We start from the raw sequence: 13,548 nt of genomic DNA, 5'->3' as shown, positions 1-13,548 counted from the left end.
CCTTGTGCTTACTTACCCAGAAGATGGGAGAGGCAGGAGAACTTGCAAACCTCTCTTCTATAGAGGATAGGACTGGCATATGACTTCTTAAGAAAAACCAAGGGGTAAAATTCTGGCCCTGTTGAAGTCAATGGGAGTTTTGCTACATGGAAGTTTTTTGCATCTAGATGCAGTTCTCCAGTGTCCAGATCCAGGCTTGGGGTACCATTCCTTGACTGCTGTGGAAATGTTCATTTAGGGAGAAAAATATTATTAGTGACTTTGAAATGCATTGGACTGGAAGAGGACAGAATGGGACAGAATGGAAAAATGTTAAATATTCAATATAGAGGCAGAAGCTCTAAAACAAACGCAGGCCCTCCTATGCAACTCTGTCACAAGTCTTAATGGTATTACAACTACCAGATTTTATCCCTTATGAGAGGTTATGAGAGGTGAGCTATGGAGAAAAAGAGCCTCCTGGTCATACGGGAGAGGTGGAAGTATCCTCAACGACAAATCTATACCTATCAGATGTACTTACTTTCCAGGTAGATTACTGCTTTCTGGGCCATCCTATGAGTCTGTTGAGAAGTCCAACCAATCTATTGCTTTTTTTTTTTATTCTCGGCTCAGTGTAGGGGGAGGATAGACATTATTGCAGGGCTTTGGAGGTGTCAGCCAGTTTTAGAAATAACCTCAATCCTTAAATGTTTAAAAATAATCTAGGGTTTCCCTTGATTTCTCTTGGAATATAGATTATCCAAAATAATGTGTATACGTGTATGCTTCTTGGTGGGGCCTAGCTCATCTATTCACCTGTCACATCAGTCTTCTCTTTCTGGGTTACTTTCAGGTTCTATTTTAGCCATACAGTCAAACCTGTGCAGAAACATACCTCTTTCTTATTTACAGAGAAAGCCTTGGAAACTTTCAAATGTACTGCTCAGACTCTACCACAGGCTTGTCCCAATACTTGGGACATAGCATTTTCTAAATGACGTATATATGCCTCCCAACTGATTTTGAGATTTCTCCTCTCTGGGACTGTCAAAGACGGGAGGGGTTCCATCAGAGGGAATGCCTTGTAGATGCAGAATTCCTCCTCTTCTGGCAGGTAGTGTTTCCTGACCGGTTTCAAGGTCTGACACTGTCACTGTGCCCTGTGAGTGGCTATTTTTTGTAGTGGTTCTGGAGATCTGGCAATATTCAGATATTTGGGGCCCTGCACTGATTGCTTAGCTGTAAGAATTGCAACTCCACTTCTAGGGCCACAGGGGGGTAATCTGATTCACTGAACCATGGTGCAGTCATTTAGATCTGTGTCTTCCAAGACCATGACCAATTTCCCCTCCAAAGCTGGTTACCTGGCTGTTAAACTTCAGCTCAGGGTGGGCCTCATTGCTGACGTGGGAAGGTGCAGGGTCTTCACTCCCTATTTAAGGAAAATTACCATATATTCTTTTTTCGTTTGAGAAACAAGGCTCAGATATTGCAGTGACAGAATCTATGTAGAGTGTTAGAATGTACCCATCACCATAGTATTCTGTGCAAGTTTGTGCAAAATGTCACATTAACATCCTATGACACCTGCAACGTCTGTAACCCTGAGTGTATAAACAAGCCCCAAAATGTCCCTGGAGCTTTAATCCTCTCCCTGTGTCTGTCTCCCCACTATATTCCTTTGTGGACTGGGTCAGCTGGTCCAGCAACAAAAGAACGGCTTTCAACAAGCAAAGCATTTCTCCAAGGCTTTATTCTTGATCTTTCTTGTGCACAGGTTATAACAAAAGGAAAAAGCAACTGTTACCCAATACAGAATCAACCAAGATTGAATGGGGGGACAGGGGGGGCTACTGCTCAGACTGTATCTATCAATTAACAGAGTATCTGATTACCTCGCTTCCCCTGTATTTACCACGTAAGTGTTTATATAGTTTCCAGGGTTTGCTCTGGCAACCTGATTTGGTCCCCAACCCTGCTTTATTACCCCACTCTACACTTGTGTGAGGTCTGAATGGGAGTTACTTAACTCTAATCAGGTAGGACTACCACACCCTGTCAAGTATGCCCTTAGGATCTGCTGTCTTTTCCTGTTGTGTCATTGTGTTATGCTTAAAATATAGGGCAAGCTCCCCATGGCAAGTACTTTGTTTTATTTTGATGTCTACAAATCACTATACAGGCCTTTGATATAATATAATTAATAATATCACATAATTAATAGTAATTGTGAAAAGTGAAACTTGTAAAAGTGCAACTTGAAACCCCCACAATAAATAGGTGTGCCCACACCTTGAATGGTTGGTCTAGTTCTGGTCGCCCCATCTCAGAGAGAATATAGTGGAACTGGAAAAGGTTCAGAGATTGGCGACAAAGATGATGCAGGCTAAGGAACAGCTTCCATATGAGCAAGAGACTAAAAAGATAAGGTCTGTTCAGCTTAGAAAAGAGATGACTAAGAGAAAGTATGAGAGAGGTCTATAAAATCATGAACAGTGTGGAAAAAGTTGATGGAAAGGGTAAATACTTCTCTCACAATACAAAAACCAGGGCTCATCTGATTAAATTAATGGGCAGCAGACTTAATACAAACAAGAGGAAGTCCTTTTTCACACAACACACAATTAACCTGAGGCACTCATTGCCATGGGATGTTGTGATGGCCAAAAGTGTAACTGGGTTCAAAAAAGAACTAGATAAGTTAATGGAGGATAGGTCCATCAATGGCTATTAGCCAAGATCATCAGGGATGCACCACAGGCTAGGAGTGATCCTGAACCTCTGACTGCCAGAAGCTGGGAGTGGAAGACAGGGTGGATCATTCCAAACTGCTTTGTTCTGTACACTCCCCCTGAAGCTCTAGTACTGGTCACTATTGGAGACAGGGTACTAGGCTAGATGGACCATTGGTCTGATCCAGAATGGCAGTTCTTAAATTCTTATGGTGTGCTGAGAATTTCTTGCCAACATACCAAAAACGGCTACCACTTTGCTCCTCTTTGGATAGCACCATGCTACATATACTGATGAACCAGCTACAATATAGATTCCTGGGTTACAGTGTGGGCTACCTAGCACTATTTCTACTCTGGAGTGACGGAATTCCTCCAGCAAGCAACCCTGTCCTGAGAAGTTATGACCGATTTCTATATAAACCCATTTACAGTAACAAATCGTGCAAGCCAATCTCCATGATCTCTCCCTGGTTTGTATGGTAAACGAAACTCCCCCATGGCCAATAGCAATGCCTAGCATTGTACATCTAAAGCAAATAAAGCTGGAATGCCCATTTTCAGCCCTAATATCCTCCAGATGTTGTTTATAGATTGTTCCAGTTATAGACTGTATCTGTGGTCATAAACACAGTTCCCCCTAGTGGAGGAATAGACCTACTACTGGAATTAGACCAATTCCAGACTCCACTGTATGGCTCCACTGCAGAAAGTTGTAAATGAGATTTTGTGGCTAGTGGTATAGTGGTTCCTGTGATGACGGGCTTCAGAAGCATGTATATCTGTCAATCAACCTCCCAGTGCTGCAGCATGGGATCGAGACTCCTATAATGTGGGATGGTGCCCGACATAAGGATTCCTGTCTATCCTATGGGGCCATCAAGCGGTGATGGTTTAAATGAGAGAAACTTCAGAATAGTCCGGTGTAGATTTTGTAAGGCACATCGATGAGCACAGAAAAATCCTTCATCATAATTATGAGAAACTGCTTTAAAAATAATTTAAAATGAGGGAATCTCCCTCTAAAAACTGGGTAAGACTTGGTGCCTGGTCTGAATCCCCATGTCCTGAAGAAGAAGCCTGAAGCGGTTGAAGAGTCAGGGATTATTTTGGAGTGGATGTGATCACAATGCATTGTCACACAGTGGGACAATGTCATGACTTTCCTATGCCAATGTTATGATACATTGTGTTGTGTCACTGTGTTCTTCTGCTGGACCAAAGAGGTAAAGTAGCAGCCACGAGTGGCCTCCTAGGATTAAATTAAATTAATTAAAGCCACTTTGCTTTCCCTCTAGCTGCTCAGAGACAGAGGAGCAGAAGAGGGAAAGCACTGTGCTTTCCCTCTAGTCTGCTCAGAGACAGAGGAGCTAAAATTTGGGGCAGGGACTGTCCTTTTGTTCTGTGTCTGTACTGTGCCTAGCCCTGGTCCATCACGGGGCTCCTGGGCACTGCCGCAAAACAGATAATACAAATTAATAAAAACTTAGCTCTCCTTTGGCTGGGAGCAGTATAGGGACTATGATACACAGCCGAGCAGCTCCTTTTCAGGCTAACAGAGGTGGCAGTAACCCCGCAGCCAGTTCCTTATATTGTTGAAGTAGAATGGAAGACCCCCTGGGGTCTATAAAGGGAAACAGGCGGGCCACATGGGACAGTCTGCAGATCAAAGTGGGGCCTGCAGGCAGGCATGGGAGAGAGAGGCTGGAGCCAGAGAGAAAGTGAAAACGCAGACGGGGCTTGCAGAGCTGTGGGTGCACCCAGCCGTCGATGACTCCTAATGTCCTGCCCAATCCCCTCCGCAGCCGCTCGCTGGAGCCCCTTTGGCGTGAGCAGCTGCGCGGAGTGAGGCTGCGCTGAAATGCTGAATGGCTGAGCCGCTCGCCCTGCTCATTCCGGTGGGAGCCGCAGACAGACATATTCAGGGACGGAGAAACAGGGAGACCCCTCCCTGGCAAGAGAGCGACCCCCTGCACACAGCGCCATGGTGTCATGGATCATCTCCAGGCTAGTTGTGTGAGTAGAGGGGGTTTGTTTGTTTTTTCTGTATTTTTCACTGCAGTCCAGTCCGCCCCTTGCATTGTGTGTGTGTCTCAGGTTTGCGGACGCACACAGACACACTGTGTGCAGGGCATGTCTTGAATGCTGCTGCTATTAATACCAGATCATGACTAGTCAACTAAATTTAGCAGGTTGTTACTAATGGTTCTTTTGGCTGGACTGGGGGGGGGGGGGGGCGGAAGGGGAAGGATTATTGCATGGATCAAGCCGTATTTTACACCGTGGGAAAATTACAGTATGGGGGAAAAATTGCGATCCTCTGTTGTACAGTGCAGGAAAACCCTTTGCCAGCCAGGCATTCGTTCTGCGTTTACTTGGAGATTGCTGAATAAGCAGGGTGGTTTGCACCGCTCTATGCTTTACGAATCAAACCCCCAGGGCTGGGAAGTGGAGGGGGGGGGGCAAACAAGCACCAAAGGAGAATAAAAAAAAAAAATTCAAAGTTGATTTCAGGGGTACCGCTTTGTTTATTGGAAAATGGCACATCTGGCTGATAATCGCTAGGGGGCGCTGCCCAGAGGGATCAGAGGAGGCGGCGGCGAGGAGCGGGCAGTGTCATTTTGTAATTACCTTTCATAAAAGGGGAATATCAAATACTCCCACCCTGTTGGCACCCCAACCAAACCTATGAATCTAACCGGGGGATCTTGCAGCTTCCTCACCCTTGTGCCAATTCCATGCTTTTTAGTGAGTCCTAGCCTTACTGCACTTTAGGAATATGAAAGATTTCACTGGGAATGCTTCCCAGGCGGGGGGTGGGGGGGGAGGAGAGAGAGAGAAAGAGAAAAGCAGCAGCAAATTCCCCATACAGCCAAATTTGCTGCATCTCTCCAGGATGCACTCTAGGGGGTTTATGGTTAAGGTAGGGGAGCATAGGGGCCGATCTGTCATTTTGCCTTCTGGAATGGTCAAGATTAGTACACTGATTGAATCCACTAAATTGCTGGTCATTTTCCTGTCTGGGCATTAAACAGACTGAGGCGGACACAGGTGATACTCTCAAGTCATGGTGGTTGATCAGTTGCAGGCCTGTCGCTTTCTTTGTTTGCGAGAAGCATGTCGGGATGTTGCACAATCAGCACAATTTAGAAATGATATTTTCAGGGTCTGCCTCTGCCCAATGAAATTAAAGACAAGGGGATACAAGTGTCTCTTAATCCTCAGAAGCCCCTAGGAGCAGGTCACACATTCAGAGGTGGAGTTTTCCCAGTGTAGAATTATGGTCTCTTTCCCTTTAAGCCCCCAAGTTATATGATCTGGATCCACCTGCAGCTGTCGGTAACTGTTGTTGGGTTTGCACTTTATTCTGGGGAAGCATGTGAAAGATTTAAATGATTCAAATATGAACATTAGAACTGTGCAGATATCATTGGCAATAATGAGACATCACTTCAAGGCTTCATTTCATGTCCTACAAGGCTGTTCTGGCCCCCCCTGAGAAATCTGTTTTATCACCACATGATCCAACAGAGTTCCCAGGAACAAAGAGAACCAGTGGGAAACCAAAGGAAAGATGGTAATTTGACTTAGACTTCAAACACATGATTTCACAGAACACACTGAGTTTGATAGAAATCTTATTGGGGCAGGATATTCAGCATTTGATATCTGCAGTAACAATTAGCTGAACACAGACTTCCATAGTCTCATCTGCTTTCTCTAAATGGCAGGTGGGGTGTCAAATCTGAATTTGGATGGTCATACTATTGATTTGTTCTGTTTGAATTCTGATAAATTATAGGATGGTGAAGAAATGTTGCAACAAAATGTAGCTGAGCTTGGATTGCTACCTCTTCCTTTGTGCAACCAATTAACTTTAATACATGCCACATGTTTTAAGATCTAATCTTATCTAACTAGCTATGAATTTCTTGTTCAACCATAAGTGCAGTTATCTGTGTCTCATATGCAGGCATTAACACTGTAGTCTAATTAGGGCCATATTCTCTGCCCATCCCTTTGATTTCTTGGTGTTCTGGTAAATCCCTGTTTACATTCATATAAAGGGGAGTCTTGCATTATGCTCTTAGCACTCCTGACTGCAACAGGCTTGGGATCAAGTCCTTAATGGGACTGCAGCTCAGCTGATCTTTAGTGATAGAGAGATCCACAGTAGGCAAAAGAATGCCCTACCCAGGCTCCTGGGAGCTTGAACTCTGGCAGCCTCAGCATCCCTGTTGTCTGTATCTATTTTTCTAAACCACATCTTGCTACAGTTTAGCTGACAGGTGTGTGTTTCATCTGCTTAATATTACTAGTATCATCAAGACCCCATTGTTCTAGGTGCAGTACAAACACAGAACAGAGACAGTCCCTATCCGCATCTAAGTAGGGAAGATCTTCATGATTACTTTACAGGCCCAATCCTATTCCCATCGGAGTCCAGAGGAGTTTTGCCACTCACTGCAAGAGAGTGAAAAAAATGAACATCCTTTGGGGCCTGTCAGTAGACTGCCAATCATTTCACCTCTAGAGGAGGGCTGGAGTAGGTCTGTTATTTTGCATCCTGGAGATGTGTTTGAGGCTTTGCCTTTGATTGAGACATTCTAGAAACAGAAGAACAAAATTGCACCATTACCACCAGGTTAGTGACAGAAAATTATGCATCAGCTTTCAGCAGAAAGAACATTTCATACACCACGTGTCTCCGTTTCCCCATCTATAACATGTAGACCACTGCCCACTACAGGATGGAATCAGAGTTGATCAGTGGTGTGTCCTATTCCCTATATTGCTAACAATTTTAAAGGAAGTGTCACTCTGTCTAGAGTAAATCATGACTAAGTGCCAACCTCAGGGCAGGCACCCCAAGCTGGGGGTATGTTCTATAATTAGATTTCACCAACCCAGTAACAAATGTTAACTCCTGGATCACTGCAACAGTCTGACCATGGAGTCAGAGACAGTCCCCTTGGGTAGTTCAGTGTATCTTGCTATTCAGGCATGTGGGACTTAGTGAAAAATGGTCACTTACACAAAAATAAAGTATTCAGGTTGCTCCTAGTCTCAAGAGATCCTTCCCAAACCAATCTGAACCTTAGATCTCACACCAAAGATCATTAACTAGTAAAAAGAAATTAAAGTTATTCACAGGTTAAAGCAGGCAATGTATAAAAACAAATGAGTTACAATCCAAGGTTCCAAAAGGTGACAGACCTGTAGTAATCTCTCCACTGAGATTCTTAGAACTAACCCATCTTGACACTGGAGATCTTTACTTTCATTTCTCAGCTCCAGCCCTTTTAAGAGTCCAAACAGCAGGAGAGAACTATTTCTTCTTGTGAGCATCTTATATGTCCTTCTCCCAGAGCTCAAACTTTTGAGACGAGGGCTCCTGCTCATAACTTCATGGGTTAATGAGGCAAATCAATGGAGTTTTTGTCCTACTGTGGCCCATTTACTTTTGATAGTCCTTGATGGGTGAGGGAACCACTCTTCCTGCCTAGGTTCACAAATTCAGAGCAGGTATTTTTACAGTTGTAAAGCAAGACTTACATATTACCTTATAGCAGTGGTCACCAAACTTTAAGTTGAGCCCCCTCTTACTCCAATGTAATCTGCTTATGCCCTTCCCCAGGAGCTGCTCCCACTTCTTGTCAGGACTGGCCTGAGCCCTGCCACACTCCCCCAAACATTCTTCTGCACCCCCTAGAGCAGCATGCCCCACAGTTTGGGGACCTCTGCCTTATAGGATGGGATACAGCCATCACAAGTAAGATTAATGCATGCAGCAACTCAAGTATTTTAGAGAGTTCTCACAGGGTCCACTCACAGCTAGGGTACCCCCTCCTGGTTGCTCTGGGGATTAGCTCTTTGCAGCTCCAACAGCCCCTTCGGTCAGTCCCTCTCCCTGTTTCTTTTTCTCTGGGACTCAGGGTGCTCCTTCACAACTCAGCCCTCTAGTAATCTGGCAATAGTCTTCCCCTTCTGGGGTAGGAAAGGCTCTCTATACAAAATAGCAGTCTTCCTTTCACTGCCCGGACTGTGCTACTTCTTCAGTGGCTGGTGGGGGAAGCCAGCCCAGCCACTTACTCCAGGTTCCAGTCTATGGACTCTTATCTCTAGGGACAGTGACCTGCTCACTGCTAGGTATTGTTACTCTTCCCCAGACACCCTCCTACATCTCAGCTCTACCTTATGGCTCCCCTAGCCTTCTGGATTTACCAGCCTAATCTCCCTTCTCCCAGGGAGTAATAATTGCAGGCTACCTAGCACTGTAGCCTCAGACACATCTCCCTTCTCCTAAGAGCAACCACAGACTATTTCCCCTATAGCCCTTTTCTAGTGCCAGATTCCTAGCTTTATATCAGTCCCTTCTGCTCCTCCCCAGTTGGACTCCATCCTCAATCAGACCTTTAATCCCTGGCCCTTCCTCAGGTGCAGCTTATCAGGTTAATTATCCTCATTTCCTGACTCTGCCTTGTGTTGTGTAAACACCCCATCAGTAGTCTAGACACCAAATACATCCTTACAAGGCTAACAACTGTTGGGAACAATATTAACATACAGGTGAGCTGATCTGATTTCTAGCTATGAGTTTGTCAGATGACACCTATTGCTTTAGCAAGAGCTGGCATCGATTTACCAGCATCACAGGAGGTGCTCCTTTACTTTAAATGATAGGCACCTGTAGTGTTGGAGTAGATAGACTGGGATTCTATCTTTGCTGTTGCTGTGAAGTTCCCACTGGCCATGGTGTGCAGGTATGATGACAGCTGTGAAGTCCTAGATGCTTGTTCTGCCTCCCAGGAGAGGGAATTAGTCTGCAGAAGAGAAGAGTGAGGGGGGATTTGACAGCAGCCTTCAACTACCTGAAGGGGGGTTCCAAGAGGATGGAACTTGGCTGTTCTCAGTGGTGGCAGATGACAGAACAAGGAGCAATGGTCTCAAGTTGCAGTGGGGGAGGTCTAGGTTGGATATTAGGAAACACTGTTTCACTAGGAGGGTGGTGAAGCACTGGAATGGGTTACCTAGGGAGGTGGTGGAATCTCCAACCTTAGAGATTTTCAAAGCCCGGCTTGACAAAGCCTTGGCTGGGATGATTTAGTTGGGGATTGGTCCTGCTTTGTGCAGGGGATTGGACTAGATGATAGCTCAGTGGTTTGAGCATTGGCCTGCTAAACCCAGGGTTGAGAGTTCAATCCTTGAGGGGGCCATTTAGGGATCTGGGGGAAAAAAATTGGGGATTGGTCCTGCTCTGAGCAGGGGGTTGGACTAGATGACCTCCTGAGGTCCCTTCCAACCCTCATATTCTATGAAACCTCCTGAGGTCTCTTCCAACCCTATGATTCTATGAATTCATTAGTTAATATCTGAACACATTTTGAAGATGGAAAGTGATGTAGAAATGCTTGGTAAAGTATTATGATATAAATCCTGTTATTTTCTAGAAGCAGGGAAATAATCTATATGCTGCTTTTTGCATTGGATATTCTTCCAGTGCTTGGGATCACACAAATACAAAATTCTGCTCCAGCTTTGGAAGTTAGTTCCATATGTCACCTTCTCTGTGAAAAACCTTTTGATTTTTAACATGTGGAAGATAGGGTGGCCAGACTAGATCAGACCACTGATCTAATGACGTTGCAAGTTGTAACTTGGGTATTGGAATATCTGGAGCAATGTACTGAAAGGTGATCTGCAAATGATTTTAAATAAATTAGGTTTTGTTACTTTATGATGTGGAGAAAGGGCCTGAGCAAGTGGGTTTTTTTGTTTTGTTTTTTCCTTTTTTTAACTAGAAATATCAGAAATGTCATGTCTGATCTTTTCTAGTTTTGCTGGAGAACTTGTTGGAGGTCTCAGAAATATGCATTGTGTGTTCTCATCCCATATTGAAGGGTTGAGGATATTGAAATGTAACAACCAAGTGTTCACTGGAGCTAAATGGGTGTTAACGCAAACAGAAAGCACAGAGTTTTTCAACAGAATGACTAAAAGTTCCTGCTCCCGCTCAATTGCTTAGCTTTCACTCTTTTGTGATGTCATTTCAATAGCTCTCCTATTGCTAGAGTCATCTATGGTAGGCTAGATCTGAGGGCCACACCTTCCACAGGTGTAAATCAGTATCGCCACTGATTTCAGCCGTTGATTTCAGTCAGATGACGCTGATTTATATCAACCAAGCCCCCAGTTTTTAATATAAAACACAAGCAGAAAAACACCCAAAATATTTTTCATTGACCAACTTTTTCAGGGGATAGACCCGGGGATGCCAGTTCCACAGGGAACCTCCATACTAAATTGTGGCCCCTGATTAAGGGGGTGGGGGATGTGGATGCCCACCACATTGCCTTTGAGCAGGCTGGCGATATGAACCAGGGGGACTCTGCTGAAAAGCCCAGGTGTCTAGCTCCCTTGCTGGGTCCCATGGCCATAGATGCCATCAGCCAGATGGGTGGGGTGGTTGACAGGCTCCCACTCCTGACCCCAACTTATATGGCTGTGTGGAGTCTCCTAGGTTCAGGCCCCTAGGACCCACCGTGGGAGCGGAAGGTGGTGGTCAATGGGGAGACATTCCTGGGGTGGCGAAACCCTGGAACAGAGAGCACTGTTGTCAGGCCCCAGGGGATGCAGCCTCAGATGCTGAGGGGCTGTATAACCTGGGTGAGGGTCCTAGGGATGGAACCATTCACCCTGCCTATGGCCTAGATCCCTGTGCAGACCCAAGAGGGGTTGGGCTGGCTGGTTGTTGGGGTTCTCCAGGATATCAGCTGTGAGACCCTGTTGGGGGGTGACTGTGTCTCTTTGGGACAGGATCCAGGCCCTGCTCCTGTAATGGCTGAGGGTTTGAATTTGAATCCAGGGAACCAATCTGCTGAGACACAAACGGTCAGTGAAATTGCAGATGACCTGGCAGGCAGGGGGGAGGAGTTGCTAAGCTTAGGGGGTGTTTCATGCGGGTCCCCACATCTATACCCCAGAGCTCAGAGCGGGGAAGGAACCCTGACATGGTGGCAGAGGTGAGAAAGCTTATGCTCAAATAAATTTGTTAGTCTCTAAGGTGCCACAAGTCCTCCTGTTCTTTATACACATGATAATGAATTAAAAAAAAAAGGCTCCAGCCCAATTTGTCTTCCTTTGCAGACCATCTTTAATTGGGAGCTGTATAATTGTGAAAAGGAAGCCAGTTTGCCCTGTCCACCCTAGGAGACATATTAGGAGTGTGGGTGTATGTTTTGGGAAGGACCAATAAATTAGATCTAGGCCTCAGGGTAGCTCAGCATCTGAGTGTATCCCACTGGTGAGTGTGTTATGGTCCTCCGCTGTGCCAACCTGCCGTTGTTACAACCCCCAATTACAGAGCTTTGGTTCAAGGCATAGCAGCTCCTGCTTTTAGCTTTGGAGAATTCCAGTTCATTCCCTGGTGTGTCAGCCAAGAGGGCACTCATCCCAGGAGCATTAGCCTGCCCCTCACCCGATGGATTCCTCCTCTGCAAAGAGCCTTCTGTCCAATCCTTATGCTGTTTTCCATTTGTTTGCAGATTACATTGAGGGGTTGTGGCATCAGTGAAATGAAAGGCATGTCACATATCAGCTGCTGGGCTGTGGCTGCCATTTAGACTGTGCCATGCCAAAAGACAGCACTGGCATAGCAGAGCATGAATAGCCAACCTGGGCTGTGTGATGGTTTTAATAAAACTGCAAGCTTTAGGTGAACCTAAGCACAGCCTGGGAAAAGGATAGAACACCAGCCATGAAATGAACATACAGGGTTTGCTGTGCTAAGCACTGCTAATAAATGCACCACATAGGAAAAAATGAATGTGATCCACAGAAACATAACCCTTTCAGAGGTTGCATAGCCTCACAACTTGCCTCACTCCTATGCATGCCATATGCCATTACATGCTGCAGTGTCTGCTACTTTGCTTAGGGGGAATGTAACCTGCTGGTGACAGTAATTGACAGAGGAGGATCCCGCACAGGTGCGGCATTTAGTTTGCCCTTTATGTGATATGTGGGTGATCTATCTGGGATAATGCTACTGTCTAATTTGTCAAATGTGACCTAGATTTTCTTGCACAAACATGAATGTGCTGTAAATGTTGTTAGGTCACCTCTACACTACAAACTTTGGTCGATGGAAGTGAAGTCTGCATAAAGCTGCCTCAGTTAGCATATCACTTGCACACTTGGCTCCTTGCATCGGCGCTGCGCATACTCACCAGGAGTGCTTGTGGTGCACTATGGGTAGGTATCCCAGTTTGCAACCCTTCACCGGCCAGTGCGCAGTCTTTTGGGAAGTTTGGTAATGTATGGTGGGGCAGAAACAAGTCACATAGGTGAGATTGGGAGCAACGGGTCAACTTCCCAGCGTGCAACTGTCTCTATCTCATAATGTCATCTATATTCCATATTTTTTGTGCCTTTGTTGAAAAATCCCCTGAACCCACATGGCCCTTCTTGATGTCAGCTGTCTCTGACAGCAACATGGAAGCCTGCACCGCTCTGCACTATTTTCCTGTGCATTGCAAACATAGGACACATGATCCTCCAGTATTTGCAGAACCATAAAAGAACCAAATCAATGGAGAACATGACCATTTCTGCGACGTTGCGAGAACCAATTCAAGGTTGTTGGTGTTCATGGATCAGCTACAGATGGTAGAGTGCAGCTTCTGGGCTGGAAAAACATGCACTAAAACATGCAGTGGGATCGCATCATAATGCAAGTTTGGGATGATGAGCAGTGGCTGCCAAACTTTTGGATGCACAAAACCACATTCCTGGATCTGTGTGCTGAGCTCACCCCAACCCGCCAGTGCAGAGA

At 45.4% G+C, this 13,548-nt stretch overlaps 1 protein-coding gene across 4 annotated transcripts in view; it reads left to right on the top strand.

Annotated features, from left to right (window-relative positions):
- The first annotated feature begins 4,384 nt into the window (after nt 1-4,384).
- The window catches only part of REEP1 (receptor accessory protein 1), a 113,883-nt gene continuing 104,719 nt past the window's right edge, over nt 4,385-13,548 (top strand). For 2 of the 4 annotated variants that reach the window (XR_013346028.1, XM_077815986.1), the window contains exon 1: nt 4,385-4,730. Coding sequence is in view for 2 of the 4 variants with exons in the window: in XM_077815988.1 (XP_077672114.1) it covers nt 4,699-4,730 (32 nt within the window). In the remaining 2 variants the exon portion in view is untranslated. The remainder of the gene's footprint in view (nt 4,731-13,548) is intronic. The other 2 variants (XM_077815989.1, XM_077815988.1) reach the window with 1 other exon arrangement.

Source organism: Eretmochelys imbricata, chromosome 4 (genome assembly GCF_965152235.1).
Source record: "Eretmochelys imbricata isolate rEreImb1 chromosome 4, rEreImb1.hap1, whole genome shotgun sequence".
NCBI lineage: Eukaryota > Metazoa > Chordata > Testudines > Cheloniidae > Eretmochelys > Eretmochelys imbricata.
Note: the sequence above shows the minus strand (reverse complement) of the source record. Positions and strands in the feature narration are given on the sequence as shown.